Source organism: Panthera pardus, unplaced genomic scaffold (genome assembly GCF_024362965.1).
Source record: "Panthera pardus isolate Hobbes unplaced genomic scaffold, ASM2436296v1 HiC_scaffold_19, whole genome shotgun sequence".
NCBI classification, from domain to species: Eukaryota; Metazoa; Chordata; class Mammalia; order Carnivora; family Felidae; genus Panthera; species Panthera pardus.
This window is the reverse complement of record NW_026526754.1, coordinates 8155539-8174459: the sequence shown is the minus strand read 5'-3', so window position 1 is coordinate 8174459 and position 18921 is coordinate 8155539. Positions and strand designations below refer to the sequence as shown.

At 55.2% G+C, this 18921-nt stretch overlaps 2 protein-coding genes across 13 annotated transcripts in view; one reads left to right on the top strand and one right to left on the bottom strand.

Moving 5' to 3' along the window:
• SMPD3 (sphingomyelin phosphodiesterase 3) overlaps nt 1-14757 on the top strand; it is an 83409-nt gene extending 68652 nt beyond the window's left edge. For all 3 annotated transcript variants that reach the window (XM_053906594.1, XM_053906596.1, XM_053906595.1), the window contains 7 exons: nt 505-2037; nt 7110-7185; nt 7331-7486; nt 9011-9100; nt 9374-9437; nt 11364-11526; nt 11789-14757. In XM_053906594.1, coding sequence (XP_053762569.1) covers nt 724-2037; nt 7110-7185; nt 7331-7486; nt 9011-9100; nt 9374-9437; nt 11364-11526; nt 11789-11890 — 1965 coding nt within the window. In that variant the 5' untranslated portion in view covers nt 505-723 and the 3' untranslated portion in view covers nt 11891-14757. The remainder of the gene's footprint in view (nt 1-504; nt 2038-7109; nt 7186-7330; nt 7487-9010; nt 9101-9373; nt 9438-11363; nt 11527-11788) is intronic.
• Nucleotides 14758-15732: 975 nt separating this feature from the next.
• Nucleotides 15733-18921, bottom strand: part of PRMT7 (protein arginine methyltransferase 7) — a 46550-nt gene continuing 43361 nt past the window's right edge. For 8 of the 10 annotated variants that reach the window (XM_053906588.1, XM_053906590.1, XM_019455467.2 and 5 more), the window contains 4 exons: nt 17889-17963; nt 16956-17116; nt 16142-16252; nt 15733-15956 (listed from right to left, as the gene is read on the bottom strand). In XM_053906588.1, coding sequence (XP_053762563.1) covers nt 15749-15956; nt 16142-16252; nt 16956-17116; nt 17889-17963 — 555 coding nt within the window. In that variant the 3' untranslated portion in view covers nt 15733-15748. The remainder of the gene's footprint in view (nt 15957-16141; nt 16253-16955; nt 17117-17888; nt 17964-18921) is intronic. The other 2 variants (XM_019455469.2, XM_019455472.2) reach the window with 1 other exon arrangement.

Genomic DNA, 18921 nt, shown 5'->3' with positions numbered 1-18921 from the left:
GATGGCCCTCCTCTCAGGGTTCTGCCAGCCACACTGCCCTCTGCCCCAGGACTCTCTGGCCCCTTTCTCTGCAGTTTGCTCCCTCTCTGTTGGGACCTGAAGGACACTCCGTGACAAGCAGATGTGTTTGAGGCTCCTCTGAATCAGGGTCACCTCTCACTCATTCCAAGCACACCCCTGGCTCCTGATGGGCTTCTGGCTGCTCCAGGCTAGTGTCAGGTCCAGCCATCCTCTGGGATCCCCAGCCTGCCTCCCAAATGCCTATTAAGCTGGGCCCCTCCAAAATCCTGGGTCAGTTTTCAAGCAGTTACAAGATCAAGATGGTCAGCTAAAGGTGGTCATGTCACCAAGCTGTTTGCTCCAAGAAAACCAAACACACACAGGCAAACAGAATGCTCCTGCTCATGTTGGAGGAAGGGGACAGGGTGAAGGGAGACAGTGGCCCCTGCTTTCGACCTGCTTCCCTAAGGGTGAATAAAAGCGCCCTTCCTTTCTGTCTTGCAGGTTCTCCAGCAGGCCTTGGTGGCCCAGCATGGCCCACTGAGGTGAACCATGACCAGTTGGCCAACACTCGCCACTGACCACTCAGAGACGCATCTCACCAGGAGGTGACCCCTCCTCCAAGGGACCCCCGCCCCCCGCTCACCCACCCCTCCCAGGAAAGTGCCCGCGCCGCCACAGACACCATGTAGTAGGGCCGGCTGCGGCGCCCAGTGAGCTGCGATGGTTTTGTACACGGCCCCCTTTCCCAATAGCTGTCTGTCCGCCCTGCACGCCGTGTCCTGGGCCCTCATCTTCCCATGCTACTGGCTGCTGGACCGGCTCGTGGCCTCCTTCATACCCATTGCCTGCCAGAAGCGCCAGCGGGCAGATGACCCGTGCTACCTCCAGCTGCTTTGCACCGTGCTCTTCGCGCCCGTCTACCTGGCCCTCCTGGTCGCCTCGCTGCCCTTCGCCTTTGTTGGGTTCCTCCTCTGGTCCCCACTGCAGTCTGCCCGCCGACCCTACATCTACTCCCGGCTGGAGGACAAGGGCCCGGCCGGTGGGGCGGCCCTGCTCAGTGAATGGAAGGGTACAGGTCCTGGCAAAAGCTTCTGCTTCGCCACTGCCAACCTCTGCCTCCTCCCTGACTCGCTGGCCAGGCTCAACAATGTTTTTAACACCCAAGCACGAGCCAAAGAGATCGGGCAGAGAATCCGCAATGGGGCCAGCCGGCCTCAGATCAAAATCTACATCGATTCGCCCACCAACACCTCCATCAGCGCGGCCAGCTTTAGCAGCCTGGTGTCACCGCAGGGCAGTGATGGCGTGGCCCGGGCTGTCCCTGGGAGCATTAAGAGGACGGCCTCTGTGGAATACAAGGGTGACAGCGGGCATCACTCCAGTGACGAGGCTGCCAACGGCCCGGCTTCCGGGGACCCGGCCGAAGGCGGTAGCCTTGAGGACGCCTGCATTGTGCGCATCGGAGGCGAGGACGGGGGCCGGCCCCCTGAAGCTGATGACTCTGCCTCTGGGGGCCAGGCCAGGAATGGGGCCAGTGGGGGCTCGTGGGGCCAGACGCCCAACCACAGTCAGCGGGATGGGGACTCGGGGAGCCTGGGCAGCCCCTCGGCCTCCAGGGAGTCCCTGGTGAAGGCGCGGGACGTCGGCAGCGGGGAGCCAGGCGCCACCAACAGCAAGCTCCCCTACAAGGCCTCCGGGGTGAAGAAGGCTGCAGCGCGCAAGAGGCGCCACCCGGACGAGGCCTTTGACCACGAGGTCTCCGCTTTCTTCCCCGCCAACCTGGACTTCCTGTGCCTGCAGGAGGTGTTTGACAAGCGGGCAGCCGCCAAGTTGAAAGCCCAGCTGCACGGCTACTTCGAGTACATTCTGTACGACGTCGGGGTCTACGGCTGCCAAGGCTGCTGCAGCTTCAAGTGTCTCAACAGCGGCCTCTTCTTTGCCAGCCGCTACCCCATCATGGACGTGGCCTATCACTGTTACCCCAACGGGCGCGGCTCCGATGGCCTGGCCTCAAAAGGAGCGCTGTTTCTCAAGGTAGGAGGCTGTGGCTCTGCAGAGTGGCCACACATCAGCCCGTCACAGAGCCACCGGAGGAGGTGGGCTGCAGCCGGGGGTTCCTCCTGGGGGCTGGGGGTAGGCGAGGCCTTTCGTGGAGCCGAACGGGTGGGCGCCCAGCTCAGGGACAAGGAGAATAAGGATGCAGGGACAAGGGCCAAAGGTCCAGGCACAGACAGACCTGACTGGGTCCTCTTGGGCAAGCTCCTCAGATCTCTGAGCCCTCTCCCCATCTGTAAAGTGGGGGCGACCTAGTGCCCAGTCATAGGGTGGGGAGTGAGCTTGAGGCCTGAGGGGTCTTGTGGGTTGGTGGTGAAGGTGGCTGGCAGCGATGGCAGTGATAAAGGGAAGAAGGGGGAGGCAGGGGCCCCTTTCCATTAAGGGGCAAATGCCTGCTCGCTTAGGCCTGCAGCCTCACTGGCCCGGTGCACCCTCCCTCCTGGCTGTCACACAGCTGCCATGCCAGGCACCCTGCCCACCAGCCCAAGGCTTCGCTTCCATAGTCACTAATTAAAGTGAATCATAATTATTTCTGCTAATTTGGATGCAATTGGAGGAGTTTTTAGACCATGGTAATTTGGTCATTACCCCTTATCTTCTACTGAGCCTGACACACTCTGAGTGCTGACTTTTTGTTCCCTATGCAAAAGACACTGTTGGTGTTTCCAGACTTTTCAGAAGGAACATTAGGCCAGTTGATACAGCACAGGACCCAGGCCCCACTCCAGTGGTTCTTGTGTGGCTCTTCAGGCCCAGACATGGGGGTCCTTGACTCTCCATTCACAGAGAAAATTGAATGAACTCCTTTTACCACCCCATTTTGGCATGTGGTTCATCAGTGTTCTGTTCCTTGGATATATTTTTGTCTCAGCAGCCGGAGTGACTTTTTGGGGAAGGAGGGGAAATGTTGTCAAGCTCTCAGGAGGAGAGCGTACCCTCTCCCTCCCACCCCCTACCACAGATGGTTCAGAGGCTAGGGACCCCTTGGTGCTGCCCCCCAGCCCACACACCCTCATCTCCCTCCTTGGTATTGCACCCTGACCACCACGCCCACCAGGGTCACAACAGTCTCCTTAGGACAGTCCGTCTGCTACGGGCTTTCCTCTTACCTCTCTGGCCGTTCCTTCCAGACTCTTGGTCACCTGCCCAGCCTTTAACTGCTCCCTCTGCTCCTTAGCCTAAAACTGGTCTGCAGATATGTTTGACTTGGTCCACACCATTAAAAAGTTTCCTGTGTTGGCCAGCACTGAAAAATCAAGATTATTCCAATAAAACCCAGTTTGCAACTTCTCTCTCACCTCACAGATCTGGCAGCACCTGGCAGGGCCTGCTGCCTTCCTCCCAGCTCTCAGCCTGAGTGAGGGTTGGCAGCCCCCACAGCAGGGTGACCCCACTTGGCTAGACCTCTTCATTTCCAAGTGGACACTATGGCCAGCCCCACGCACCTACCCCTGGGAAGTCAGTCCACAGACTCCATTTCCATATTTGCTGAGGGCTCTCAGGCTTGTCCCAGCCCAGATCTCTCCCCAGAGCCCCCAACTCTGTGTCCGGCTGCCCCCCTAGACACAGTCTCTTTCACTTATCATATGCCCATCTCCATCGGCCAGGTTCCACCATCCCCACCTTTACTCTTCCCTATGACCTGAGCCCATCCAGGCTCTTAATTTCACTTCCATTTCCTAATTTCCATTAGGAGTCCATCCAGACTTCTAGTTTCACTTTCTAAATACATCGGGGTCCATCCCACATCCTCAGCTGCACCTCCAAGGCCCAGGCCACCATTCCTCTGCTTTTCCTTTCCCTTCCAATCCCATCCTCCTCCTGTCCCAGTTCTGACTCCTGGTGCCTACTTCCTGCTGCCTCGGGGAGAAGCCCATCTCATAGCGGGGCCCTTCCACCTGCCCTGGCCTCTGCTCCAGCACCCCACACCCCCAGGGTCCTCCACGAATGGCTCCTCTTGTCCTGGTCCCACCCTGGGTTGGTCACACCACCTGTGTGGCACTTTCCTCAGGGCAGCCCGCACAAGCCGTATTTCCCGCCATAGGCCCCTCAGCCTTTGTCCCCAGCTGTCTTACTGTCTCTCTAGTGAGACAGAAATGAAAGCCGGCCGACTGAGCTCCCTATGTGGCAGACCCAGCTGTCTGTTGATGAGAGCAGACCTGTTTCTCCAGCCTGGAGGTTTCAGGAGACAGGCCATCCCCCAAGGGGCCAGGGGCTAGAAAGATAGCAGCCATGGCTGTGGCCTTGGCTGCAGGTGGAAGCCAGTGCTCCCTCTATCTGTATCCCCTTCCCCCCCCCCCCCCCCCCCATTTACTCTGTGGCACGGCTATGCCTGAGGAAAGTGTGCTTTCCTGCTGCTGTCACACCCTGAAAAGGGACTAGAATCGCTGTTGCCCCCCTTGCGGGAGAGCCTGATTCTGGGCACCTTCTCTATTGACAGTCTTTGCCCACCAGGACTAACAGACACAATCTCTTGGTGTGATTATTTGTTTTTGCAAGAGAAACACAAGCCTCTGCAACTCCTGAGGACTCACACTGGAATCAATCAATCCAAGCACGTAGTAAAGTGGCTATTGGCAGCTCACGGGCTGATGGAGAGCGGGAGGGGCTGGAAGGGGCTGAGGGAGGGGCAGCCATAGCCTCGCTGCTGTGTCTTCCCTCCCTCGGGGGCCAGTCTCCTCAGGGGAGGGCTTCCCCGGTCCCTGCCCCACGTTTCAGCACAGGCAAGTGACACCAAGTGCAGAGTGAGTAATGGGTTGGCACACTAAGACCATCAAATGGGTGAAAAGCCTGCCAAGTCACCAGGAGTTGAGAAAGCAGCAGAGAGTAGGGTGAAGAGCTGGGCGCAGGGCAGCAAACATCTGACAAGAACTTGCCTCCCCCATCTGAGCCTCATGACCCCCAAGCCAATTCTGGTATAATTTTACTTTAACCTTCGTAATTGTTGTGAAGCCCTAGGGGGGCAGTGTCCAGGAAGCACTAAACACTAGTGCTCACAGCATAGTATTATTATTATTATTATTATTATTATTGAGGGGGAACAGTCACTGCCTGGGGAACACAGGGGGCAAGCGCGCCATCGTGTGGCCTTTGGAGGCACTGTGGTTTTATTTATTTATTATTTTTTTAAATTTTTTTTCAACGTTTTTTATTTATTTTTGGGACAGAGAGAGACAGAGCATGAACGGGGGAGGGGCAGAGAGAGAGGGAGACACAGAATCGGAAACAGGCTCCAGGCTCCGAGCCATCAGCCCGGAGCCTGACGCGGGGCTCGAACTCACGGACCGCGAGATCGTGACCTGGCTGAAGTCGGACGCTTAACCGACTGCGCCACCCAGGCGCCCCTGTGGTTTTAAAACTGTGTTGTGTTTTTGCAACACAGTGCATCAGTGGTATGTGATTTCCCAAGACATTCCAGGGTGGTGGTACTAAAGGCTGAGGTTTGGGTCTGGAATGTGGGCAAGAAGTGAATGGTGGACATAGGAGTTTATAAACAGCCCCAAATTCAGGCTGTACAGCCCATTATCAAGTAACCAGATGTTCATCCCCCCCACAAGAGCTGGGAAAGGAGAGATGTGCATCCATCCAGGCTGGGAAAGGAGATGAAGAGCTGTAGGAAGCTAAGGATGCTTAATGATGTGAAAACCCATATGGAGGAGAATAATGCCAACCTGACTTTGGCAGCGAAAAGAAAGATGGAAGCCTGCCCAGGCTCTCTGAGTGGAGGGCCTGTGATGTGGCGCTGGTTGCAGCCGTGAGTCCAAGCCTCTCTTAGCTGGAGGATGGGCAAGGTCATGTTCAGGCAGATGTTTGCCTCATAGCCAAGAATAGGCCTCTATGGTCACCTTCCCTGGAGAGTTCCCAGGGTCCAGGATCTCTTCTTCATACAAAACCAATTCTGGAATGGATTAAAGAAGTTTGGGAAATACTGCTGAGGCCTAGGTGGGAGGGGAGTCCAGAAAGAAAGAGGAGGAACCAACCAGAGGCCTCTGGGGAAAGACACCCACAGATGACCCAAGGGAGCTTGCCTGGAGGGGGAAGGGGTAATCTCCTATTGCAGCCTCCTGCCACTTGCCATGGACAGAGGGCCTGGGAGAGCAGCTGGCTGGGCAGCCACCCCTTCCTTACCTCCACAGCCACAGCCCTGACAAGGGTTCAGGCTTGTATCAGTGTCACCACTGGGGGCTGTTTCGGGTTGTCTGTGATGTCATTATGCCAGCCTGTAGAGAAAGCCCACCAGGGACATCTGCACTTGGGCAGGGAGTCACGGAGGAGCCCCTGGCCCCACTTCACCCCCTGGGGACTCTATCTCCAGTGAAGGAGGTGAGCAGGAGGGAAGGACTAGGTCTGGGGAGAGTGCAGCATGAAGGCCTGGAGAGGCCCCTGTGGAAGAAGGAGGGCTGGGCTCTGGATAGAGGCTATGGGACACCTGGGGCAAACCCATGTCACAGGTGTCATAGAGACATAGCCCATACTTGTCATGCCAGATCAGGGGACCAACAGAAACCACTGCCAAAAAGCAGATAAAGTGGCTTCTCATGAAGTCACAGGGGCAGAGAGAGACTGGGGAGAGTGGAGGGCAGGGTCCACTCACGTTGAAGGGATGGGTGGGAGGCTCTGCCTGCTAGGCTGCATCCCAGAGGGGAGACCAGCTTGGATTTTGGAGGGATGGGCTCCAGGGCAGTGGGATCAGGGGAAAGAGCCAACAGACAGGAGTGGACAAGGAAATGAGGGGCTGGCACATGAGGGTCATCCATGTGGACACTCTGGTCACCAGGAGACGGTGGGGGTTCAGGGAGGGAATCAGCAGTGATTTCTGCATTTTCCTTCCTGTAAAGCCTTGCATGAATTGCTAGTGGCACTCATCATGCCACAGGCTGGTATTTCTTTAAACATCTGCCTCCTACCCTGGACGAGAAGTTCCTATAAGCATGACATGTGCTGTTCCTATCTGGGCCCAGGTCTAGCAGGAGCTGACAGAGATGGGCTCATACTTAGAGCAGTCATGACTCGTAGGCTTCGTCATCAACACCTCGCCTCCTCCCCAACAGGTGCAGGTGGGAAGCACACCTCAGGACCAAAGAATCGTCGGGTACATCTCCTGCACACACCTGCATGCCCTGCCAGGTAGGGTCTGGTGGCCCCTGCTTTCCAGGGCGGGGGGGGGGGGGGGGGGGGCAATCTGCCCGCCGTGGGCTGGGATTGGTGCCGGGGCGTGGCTGGGGTCTTAACTGCAGCTCTGCCATCTGGTCTCTATGGCTCTGCCCCACAGAGGACAGTGCCATCCGTTGTGAGCAGCTGGACCTGCTTCAGGACTGGCTGGCTGATTTCCGAAAATCTACCTCCTCGTCCAGCACAGCCAACCCCGAGGAGCTGGTGGCGTTTGATGTCGTCTGTGGAGATTTTAACTTTGACAACTGCTCCTCTGGTGAGGTGGTGGTCCTCCCCAGTTGGGTGGGCTACTGGGGAAGGCATGGGCTCCAGTCACACTGGAAAGGATTGGGCTCCACAGCTTGAAGAACTTCCTGCTGCTTGTGAGCATGTGGGTGGGATATTAGCAAGACTCTGATTTCTGTGACCCCTAGAAATCCTAAAATGAGAAGAGCCCACGCTCTGCCTAGAAAGCTGAGAGGCCTCCTTGCTGGAGACAAAGAGATGCCCTAAAAATGAACTTCTGATGGAGAAGTTTGGGGCTTCTGAAACTCAGACTGTGGGCAAGCTAGCTAACACTACCCACCAAGTCGTTACTTGTCTCCTGCTTTGCACCAGGCACAATTCTAACAGCTGTTTGTGGGCCGGCTGTTTCATTTAAATCTCATAATGACCCAAAGAGTGAGCACAGTATTAATTTACAGGGTGTGAAAGAGGAAGCTGAGACCCAGATAGGCTGAGTAATTAGTCCCAGGTCACACAGCCAGGAAGTGGTTGAACTGGGATTTGAACCCTGGCAATTATATCTTTACCCCTTCGGCTAAAAGACTAAAAATTCATCATGGGTAAACTTTTAAATAATTGACTTAAATAACTGATCTGGTGATCACGCTGATCTCAGTTTACTCCTGGGAGTTTATGCAGCTCTGAGCTTCCCTTTGCCCAAGAAGCTGATGTGAGGAACCGCCACCCCCCCCCCCCCAACCCGCCCACCACTGGCTCCTGGGCTCCTTCCACGCCAGCCCCAGCCCAACTACAGATGAGTGAGTGACATGGGGTCTGTGAGCTGAGGCTTAGCCCTCAGTGAAGGCTGGAGACCTAAAGGTCCTACCTGGAGCACAGGGTGGTGCCCTCACTTGGTGGCAACTCTAGGGTGGGTGGGGAGACCAGTGCCTACCGTGAAACATACAGCCCCTCGATGGTAGCCCTGTGGTCCCCTCAAAGACACATTCCTGATACCAGCTCCAAATGCTAGGTGCTCCTGGGATCCTCCTGAGTCAGGGTGGGGATGTGGTACACACAGGAAGAGGCTGTCAGAGAGGGTCTCACCCAGTCAGGCCCCACTGGTGCCTGTCCTTCCTCCCAAGGGGTCTCAGAATGGCCCTCTGGCTCCATGAGTTGGCAAGACAAACTGGAATTCAGGGCAGATCACCTCTCTCTCCTAAGTCCTATATGGTCACTCTTGATTCAACCTGGTCACCCAAGTCTGTGAAGGGCAGGGGTCCCTTCCAGGACAGCATGAGCCAGCCCCCACAGGTTTTGCCACCAGATCTGGGAAGACCTCAAGATCACTGTCCCCTGGAGGCCAAGTGGGACCATGACCAGTGTCCTCAGAAGGATAGCTCACTCCCACCCCCGCTGGGGGTGGGGGGGGGCATTCTCAAGGACACAGAAAACCAGTGACAAAGGAGACCCCACCCAGAGGCAGTTACCTGAGTTACTGACTAGAACCTAAGGCAGGCAGCCCTCCAGGACAGACACCCTGAGCCCCACAGCATTCCCTTTCTCCCTTCACGCACAGATGACAAGCTGGAGCAGCAGCACTCCCTGTTTACACACTACAAGGACCCCTGCCGCCTGGGGCCTGGAGAGGAGAAGTCCTGGGCCATCGGTGAGCTGGGGCTGGGCACAGGGTTGGGGGCCCTGAGGGGGAATGGCGGAGGGGCACTGCAAGGCCTGAGCCCACCCTGCTGAGACCTGACACTGAACCAAGGCTGGGCTCCCCACAGGCTTCCCAGAGACATTTCAGGACCTATCCCCAAGACCACTCTGCAAGGGGCAGGGGTAGAAGCCCTCACCCATGCCTCCTGCCCCCCAGAGGCAGCCCTCCTAGAGGCTGGCTGGGCCCTGTTCACAGTGACCACTCTTGCCTCCTTGTTCCTAGGTACCATGCTGGACACAGACAACCTCTACGATGAGGACGTGTGCACCCCTGACAACCTGCAGAAGTAAGCAGCCAGCACCCATGTCACTGCAGTTGTGCAGGGGTGGACGGATCCCAGGGCTGGGATGAACACTGAGCACTGACTCTGGTGTGGAGAGATGGGCTGTGCAGGGCAGACTAGAGAACGCAGTTCCATGGGAAGGAAGCCTGTGAAAGCCTCAAAGACTAAAGCTGGGGTTGGGCGGAGACCAGGCCACCTTCATGCCCCAGGGACTGGCCTGACTGAGGAGAAGCCTTCAACCAGGAGGAGGCTCTAGAGGTGGCACTTCCTACATCAGCACCAGAGTCCGGGCTCATTTTACAAGAGCTTGGCCAGCCCTGAGCCATAGCCTGCTTCGAGGCCCTTCTGGGCACAGGGAGAGGGACAGAATCTCTCAGGGTGAGGCCAAGGGCTGCTGAGACCCCTGCAGAAGAGCCATGGAGTGGCGTCCATTGCAGGGAGCCCGGCAGCTAGTAGCCACCAATCAGGCAAATAAAAACGCAAGCGGAGCTAACACTAAGTAGACATTTTCAAAGCAGAAACAGTTCCACTGCAGCCAAGCTTCATACTTGAACCTGATGAGAATTCCATACAGGGCCGATATGAGAGGCCAGCAGCAGAACCAATTTGTAACTCACAGCCCGAGACTGCACAAAGCCATGGCAGTGGCTCCTCACAGCTAATTTAAGCCAATTAATTAGATTATAGACTAAATTTGAAACATCATCCTATGCCGAGAAAATTATCTTTTTATGAGATGATGATTAAAAAATGACTATCAGTAACTCTTAGATCATTGATGCTGGAATTAATTACCAAAGGCCAAGGACGGTAATGGATTATATTTCTGAGATGTAGTGATGCTCTGCATGTCATTAGTGTATTTATCTCAGGGCTGATAAAGGCCTTGTAGAAACCCACATTTGCTGGCTGTGCCTGTCCAGGCGCCCCTTCCATTTGTTCAATGTCCATTGGCCTCTGCAAGTCTCCCGTGAAGGCTGTCCCCAACCAGTGCTCAGGCTCCAAAGGAAACCTGGCAGGAAGGGAACGGCAGACAGGAAGTCAAAAGGCCTGGATTCAGAGTGTTAACACCCAACCTGAGTCCCTTGCACATCCTGTAGAGAACCCTCACCCACATTTAAGTACCCACATCAGTTTTCTTCCTGTAAGAAATGTTATGGCAACCACATCCCACATTTTTTTTTAACGTAATTTCTACACCCAACGTGGGGCTCAAGCTTATGACTTCAAGAGTCACATGCTTTTCCTACTGAGCCAGACAGGTGCCCCCAAAATTGTTCCTTTCTTGGCATTCCTGGTCCCCCAAATGTCCTGGGGCCCACAGCAATCAATCATCCTTGTGTCAGAGGAAAGCTCAGGGGTTTGGTGGCACAGCTGCTCAGAGAGAAACCAACACAAGAGTCCAGGCCCAGGATAGGGCCTGGGTGCTCTCCTGGCTCCCCCACCCCTGCTGACTTGAAACAACGGTCACGGAGGGTGGGGGTGGGTGGTTCTGAGGACCTATAGGAGAGAAGGGTCCCTGAGGTTCACTGCAAAGACCCTTTCCCACCCCACCCCCACCCCCTGCCACTGGCTCTAAGCAAAGCCCTGTGTGCAGAGGGGGTGAGCACTTCTGTTCCCAACTCGGTACCACAGGCTCTGGGCAGTACTATGTCCAAACTTCAGCGACAGCCAAGCCCAAGGTGGACATGGACAGACTCTGGAGTGGCATGGCTCAGTCAGGAACTCACAGGGTCAGACTGGGTTTCCCTCCACCTTAGTCCCCTTTTTTTGGGTCCCCCGGGGAAAATAGATCTTAAACACAGGGTTTGGTCTGACCTGCATCTCTCCCACTTAGGGACTAGAACATGGTTCCACACTCAGGATCTGGGGTCTGGAGAATGGGGCAAGGGCTCACCTTGCTTCCTGTCCTTCCTGTCTGTCGAGCAGGGTCTTGGAGACCGAGGAAGGCCGCAGGGAGTACCTGGCTTTCCCCACCAGCAAGAGCCCCGGGGCAGGCCAGAAGGGACGCAAGGACCTGCTGAAGGGCAACGGCAGACGCATCGACTACATGCTGTACGCAGAGGAGGGGCTGTGCCCGGACTGGAAGGCTGTGAGTCGAGTGGGCCAAGCAATGCCTATAGATAGGGGATCCTGTGCCCTGTACCCCTCAGCAGCACTGAGCTCTTCTCTGAAAACGAGATCTGTCAGTCTCAGAGTCCTTGGGGCCCATGGGATGCTCCCATTCCTCTGCCTCCAGGAAGATCCTGGCTAGACCCAGCCCCCACCTCTGCACAGAAGCCCCACCCCTGCCCTCCAGGCCCCTCCTGTGTAGGATGCCCTCTGGATCTAATAGGACTGCTTCTTTCCAACAGGAGGTGGAAGAATTCAGTTTTATCACCCAGCTGTCTGGCCTGACCGACCATCTCCCAGTGGCCATGCGGCTAATGGTGTCTGCAGGGGAGGAGGAGGCATAGACCAGCCACGTCATTCAGAGCAGTGGGGCCTTGCCAACCCTTTGAGCCGCAGCACCTCTCTGGCCATGTCCCCTCCAGCGAGCACCAGCGGTGCTGGGGGAGGAGGGCAGAGACCTGGGGGGAGACTTGGTTAGTCCCAGGTGAGCTGGAACCAGCGCTGCCCTGCACCTCTGGGCACCCACTGTGGACAGAAGGGTCAGGCTGGTCTTGGGAGCCACAGCTGCCCAACAGTGCCATTCTTTCAAAACATGATTTTCTACAAATCTACAGCACAACCTAGTTTGTAACCCGGGGGTTAGTATGAGAACCGGGTTTCTGTACTCTTTGTATCTCTTCTCAAGCTTCGTCCAGGGTTCATTATTTTTGTCTGCTGCCATGTTGTCTCGCATGCCTGCACCCTCGCATGCACGCTGCCCGCATGTCATGTGCCACACCGTAGCCACACAGACCCCTCACTCGGGCCTCACCCAAGGCCAAACTCCAAACACAATCAGAACCAGCCAAAGAAGCATTCCTGGGCATAGGGCCGCCAGCTCCCGCCTCCAGGCCGGACGGCTAATGAGCAGGGACCATGAGGGCCGTGTCCAGTTACCAGCAAGCCCGGGCTCTTCCCAGGGTCTTGCATTCAAGGGCGATTATTTTAAAAAGAAAAACAGAAAAAGTTAAGAAAACAACCCTTCACTTTAGAAGGTCTGCAGACCGTGAGGGAGAACACTGCTCAGGCTCCTCTCTCCCAGCCAATCAGGGCCCCCGAGTCTCCCCTGAGAGACTTCAAAGTGGGCAAAGGGAATCTGAGGAGAGAGCATCACTTTTTTATAGGAAGAAGGGGAACTCATGACATAAAGGGGTCAGGGAGCTTCAGGTTTTCCAAACGATAGATTTATAGCTTCTCTTCTGTCAAAACCAACACATGCCCTTCTTTCTGCCTGATCCCATTTCCCTTCTGGACACCTCTCTGCTTTGGGACCAATCTTTCCCTGGCTGAGCTCAGGAACTGTCTGCCTGCCTCTGGGTGGGGCTGCAGCTCTGTCCTCCCAGCCCCATCCTCAAAAAGTGACCCAGGGCCCTGGATGAAGGGACAGGAAGCCAAGGTGCAGAACGGCATGTCCCCTCACCATTACCAGTGTGTAGGCTGGGGGTGAAGGCCAGGGGGCACCGCTTGCCTGGGGCATGGAGTGGTACTGGTTGGCATCCAGGCCAGTAGACACCCACTCTGCCACCGTGTGACCTGGGCAGGGCATGGCAAAGCCTGCAGGTGAAGTCCACAGCTCCCCACTCCACGGCAGCTCTGCCTCTGCCTACCTGACTTTTTAAACATGCCCGGAGATACTCCCCAGTCACACGAGGGAGGGTTGTGTCTGTTTTCCCATGCAAGGACCCTCCAACTCAGACTGTTCTTGACAACCCCCCACTGATCTCCCCTCCTTGAAGTGCCCTGACCTTGTGCCCACCTGGCTCAGAGCCAGCTCTGCCTATCAAGGCTGGGGAATGCACCAGGATCTTTCTGCCAGAAGCCTCCTCCTGGTGCTGGCACGCTGATGCAGTGCCTTGTCACCCAGTTGAGCTGCAAGAGGGACCAAGATGGGGCCAAGCAGCCAGTCAGGGGCAGGCCCTGTGCTGGGGGAGGACACGCTTGAGAACCATACACACGGAGGCACTGGTTTGTTTGGGGCAGTGGGCTGCCGGCTTTGTTGCCAGGAGCATTCACTGACCAAGCCCCCAGCCCCACCCTGAGTCCAGAGCCAGGAGGGGCTGGTCACCACTGAAGGCACAACCCCACCTGGGCTCTCTGCTGTGCCTAAGGGCCTGGCCTTCAGGGCCTTGGCTAAGCCAAATGGGGCCCCCACTCCCAGGAGCAGCCAGGAATCTCTGCTCACACAGGTGGGGCCCAACTAAACACACTCAACGCCTGGATGGCTGGGACTGAGCAAAGGCCCCAGGCTTCGAGTTGGATGTGTGTCCAGGAGAGCAGCAGGGACAGAGGCCAGGGTTCCTGAAGCAGAGAAACTCCGGGCCCAGCCTGCATCCCTCCGAGGAGTCACCTCCCTCCCAGGGCAGCTCTACGGGAGCCACAGCACAGGGGTACATGCTTCTCTCCCTACTCACAGGGCGGCCTTAGGCAAGTCACACCTCCCTGTGCCTCGGTCACTTCCTGTCCTAACAAGGTCACCTCTGCCCAGCCTGGCCCTAGTATCTGGAGCTGGACCAGCCTGTGTCCCAGCTCCCCTTGCACTTCCCTCTGGCGCAGCTTCAGCATCGAGGACGCCACTGCCCAACCACATGTTTCATCAAGGCTGTGGACTCCTAGGGCCATGCACAAGCCAGACTTTTCCATTTTGATTTTTAAAAAACAAAACACTACCAGAATCTCAGATTCTGTGGCATCTAGGCCTAGGAGGGGTGGACACAGGGGTCACTCAAATCCCCAACTGAGGCCCCCATGCCCACTCCAGGCCCAGCCTCCTCCAGAGAAGCCAGGAGGCAGGGGTCAGCTTTAGAAGGAAACAGTCATTTCCATTTGTCCAAACCACCTTGAGTTTTAAGTATGAATATTAACCTTGATGCTTTTTAACTACTGTATTAACTTGCTGAGATTTAGAAATACTGTTTTAAAAAAAAACAAAATTTTTTAATTTCTGTATTTTTTTCTGTATTGTATCCTCATGGGACATTAGGGGTTTTATATGGTAAGCACACCTAAGGTTTTGGTAAAATTATTATCAAATATATATCCAGACGATTCTTCCCTAGAAGAAAAACAATCTTTACACCTGATAAAATATTTTGAAAAGAGAGGTGTTTTTCCCCTTTACTGGTGCTGAACAGAAAGATGGATAACAAGGATAAAATAAAACTGTGAGGCTCAAGGCTGGTATTCTCTTATTTGAGCGACAAGCTGGGGCCAGGCTGTGGGGGGGGGGGGGGGGCCACCTTTCCTGCCTCCTCCCCAACAGGATGGGAATAGGCCAAGTCTGCCCTGAACTGCCAGAAAACTGGGCCACCTGGGTTCCTACTGTCTCCCTGTTCCCTCTGGAAGTGGGAGTAAACAGTGAAGGACACCTTGAACGTAGGGAGAAGCACGGCTGGGGCCTCCTCAGGATTCTACAGCCTTCCCTAGCAAAGCAAGGCCCAGGCTAGGGTGGGGTGGCTGCACGGCACCCACCTGCCCCAGACTTCCAAGGTGGAATGGGGGCACACAGGAAAAGGTTTACCTCCTGATTCCCCCTCCTGATGGCTGGTTTCCTGGTCTGCATCTCAGGAACTGCTATGAGACAGCCTCTTCCCTGTCCTCTGAACAGTAGCCTGAAACCAGGTGTCAGTCTTGGGTACCTGCTGATGCTGCAACACCAATGGCAGATGTTTATGGATGTGCCTTGGTAACATTACCCAAGAGATGAAAAGGACAGCCCTGTCAGGGTCTTTCAGGCCCAGGACTGAGCCCCAAGTCAGCATCTCCACCCCAGAAGCCCCTTCTAGCTGGAATCAGGCAGGAGGGACCCCAAGGTTCCCCACAGGCCAGTGGCTCACAGAGGGGCAGCACACCCACCACAGTACTGCACAGCTGAGAGCAGCACATAACTTGCCTGGCCCAGCCAGCTCCCAGGACGGTAGAGGGAAACGCCACACTAGAGCTTTCTGAGCATTTTAGAACCATGGCAGGGGGGCTCCCTCGCCCCTCCTCGGCTCCAAATTCAGTCAGCAGTTTATGCCGCCCATCACACCCAAAATAAGGAACTGGCAGAGCAAAAACACAAAAAGGGAAGAGGGCTTTGAGCCCGGAGGCCAAGATGGGCCCTGAAAAGAGAAGTGCCTTCACCTTCCCTCCTAGAAAGCCACGCCAGTCAGAGCCCAGAGCCCTCAGGCCACTTTATTTCTCAACAGGTGAGGGTCACTGCCCATCGTCCAGGGTGTCTGAGAGTGAGAAATCCATGGTGATGTCTCCAGTGTGGGGGTGGAAATCCACAGTGTAACTGACAGTCTGAGGGCCGCCCAGCGGCGCTCTGGGGTCCGCCATGGTGAAGAAGTACACTGCCTGCTTGCAGTGGGGGTTCCAGCAACAGTCCCCCTGTAGAAGCAGCGAGAAGATAGTGAGGGCTACTAGCACCCAAGCCCCCTCCTGGCCAGTCTCCAGGCCAGGCAACTCGCAGTGAGAAGCTGGTCAGAACCAGGTGACCTGGGGCCACTGAAGAGTTACAATCGGGCTAACTTGTAACCAACCAGCTCACAGGGTGGGCCTGTTCTGGGACTCACGTGCACAGCACTACCTTGTCCTCTACAGACTTCAGGAGGCCAGTGTTGACAGTGTTGTCCGGCGTGAGGTGGTATTCCATCCACAGGACGGCCCCATGGCTCCTCCCAGGCCTGGGGGTGGGGATGTTGGGTCAAAGACAAACAGCCACACAAGAGATGGGCAGGCACAGCCACAGTTCCTCACCGCTTTCCAGAAACCTCTGATCTTTCTTTCCTCCCCAATCAGGAGGCTGCTAACATTCCACCTGACTAAAGGCCGCTTGGTAAAATGCTGAGCAAGAACCACAACCCAGAGCCCCACCTGCTCCCTGCAACCTGGCCAAGCACTTAGAGGAACCATGGGACAGGGGTTTTTCCTCAGGGAAGCAGCAGCTCCTCCCTGGGAAGGGAGGTGGAGCAGGATGGCCCAACTGTGCCTCACGATGAGTAGCCCTTACCAATTCCTAACCTGCTTTAATTCCCAGCAGGGTTCAGGAAAATGGCCCACTGGGTAACCATAGCAACAAAAAATCACTTTTCTCTATAGCTGTGATCCATCATGACACTTAGCTCAAAGGAAGCTGCAGGTGTGGGGGGATGTGCAAAGCCCACTCTGGCTCTCCCTCCCCACCTGTACACACCCAGAGGCTGTGGGGACCCACTATACACTCAGGGCCACTTTGGACCAGGAAGGGCAAGGCCCAAAAAAGGAGGCCACAGCCACCCACATGAAAATGGCCAAAGTAAGTGCTTAGTCACCCAGGCAGTAACTAGACAGAAAGCAGGCCCTACCACTCCCTTCCCCAGCTTACTGCACCCTGGAACCTGTTCTTACCTCCTCAGCTCAATGGAGCCCTCAGCATGGATCAGGTGTGGGGGTACTGGCTGCCGAAAATCAAAGGTCAGGATCTGCTGGGGCTCAGACAGACAGCGGCATGGGTACTCCCACAGCGGGTGGGGTTCGGCCTCCTTGCTCTCCCTGAAGTCCAGGGCACGCTGAGAAGGGAAAGGGAGGTGGCAGTGGGCAGAGACAGAGACAGAACCAGAGCCAGTGGCCTAGGAGATAAGGGGCTCTTGTCCAGTCTCCAAGGTCTATACCAGTGGTCCTTTACCTCCTTGGCCCAGGTCCCTCAGGGTAACTGCCACAGTCAGATGCCTCAGTGGGTCCTCACAGAAAGACCACACACACCGGGATCAAACCAGCTGCCTTCTCTACTCTCAGCTGCCACGCACAAGTGTCTTCTCAGAGAGTTACTTCACCTGAGCCTCATTTTTTCCCTTTTTAAAATGGGATGACGCTGCCTGTCTCATGAGCTACTCTGAGGACCAAACGTCAACACTGGTAAAAACATCTGGCACTTGGACGCTTGCCCATTCAGTGACCATTACTGAGCACTACAGCTGCCAGATCACTCCTACATGAGGCTCCCAGTCTAGAGGGAGACAAGGAATCACAGTGCCTGGACACACCAGGGTCTGGCTGAGAATGGGGTTGGGCAGGAAAGCTGACCCACACGTGATCTCTGAGCAGCTACCTGAAGGTCACACAGGAGTTGGTAGAAAGAAGAATGTATAAAGCCAAGGAGTGAGAGGGCGCAGGGCACAGACCAAGTGGCAGGGGTGATGGATGGGGTAACATATGGGGCCAGACTCAGGATCAATAGGTTCACCTGGACTGGGTAAAGGAAAGCCAAGTGGGAGGGGTAGGAAACTGTGCACATGGAGTAGGTGGGTGGGACACTACAGGCAGGAACTGTGCCCCACCTACCTTAATCATGTCATCCATGATGTGTACGTCAAAGCCTTCGCAGTCACCACAGGGACTCCGGATCCGCCACAGGTCCTGTGAGGAAGGCAGAGCCCTTGTCGACACCCAGTTGGGGATGGATGTCACAGGTTCGGTAGGACAGCACACAGACATCCACACCCACCCAGAGACATGAAAGCATGGTGACAAGAGCGAGAAGAGTCAGTGAGGTCAGGTTGGGGGGAAGGGGACAGCCCCAAAAAGGCACCCCTTGCTATTCCCACACACTTGGAAGAGACCCCATGATTGAAAGGCCTCAGAGATACCAAGGATCTGGGAAGGTCACTGAAATCTGCAAAGTGTCACATGATCAAGTCCTCTCCTACAGGGGACAATCAAACAGAGCCACTGGGATGGGGTTTCTTTGGGAAGAAATCTGTAAACCAGTTTCTGAGGCTCTGTGCCTATAAACAGGATGTGAGGACATTGGGAGAGAAGGGACCAGAAGTGCACTCAGGCTAGCCAATTTTGTGTCCCGTTTCCTGGATATATGTCTGGGAATGAGCATCATTCCCACATTCCTTCCTGGGCCATGAAAGCCAGAACTCCTGTGGAAATCTCGCCAGGTAAATAGACAACACAGAAGAAATGCCCAGAAAATCAGTGATGGAGCCACTAAGCTACCAATGGGTGAAGCCGTTCTTATCAAAGAAATATCAAATGAGGTTCACTCTACTTCTCAGGTTGAAAGTATTTCAAAATCCTTTTAAGAAGAAACGTCTTTCCCAAAATGACTTCGTGACTGGTTTTGCTTTGATGAGGAAATTAAAATGAAGCTTTTCAATTTTTTGTTACATAAAGAAGCTGACTTTCCATCTCAAAATGCTTTTAACAACTGGAGCGTCAACTTTTAATAAGAACAGAGTGAGCTGCACAGCATGTCTTCTGAAACTCTTCATTTATGTTTTTTTTAATTATTCTGATAAGGGATAATTGTAAAATGACAACACACAGCCATTTCCATTTCACATGCCAAATTACCGCATTTGTACAA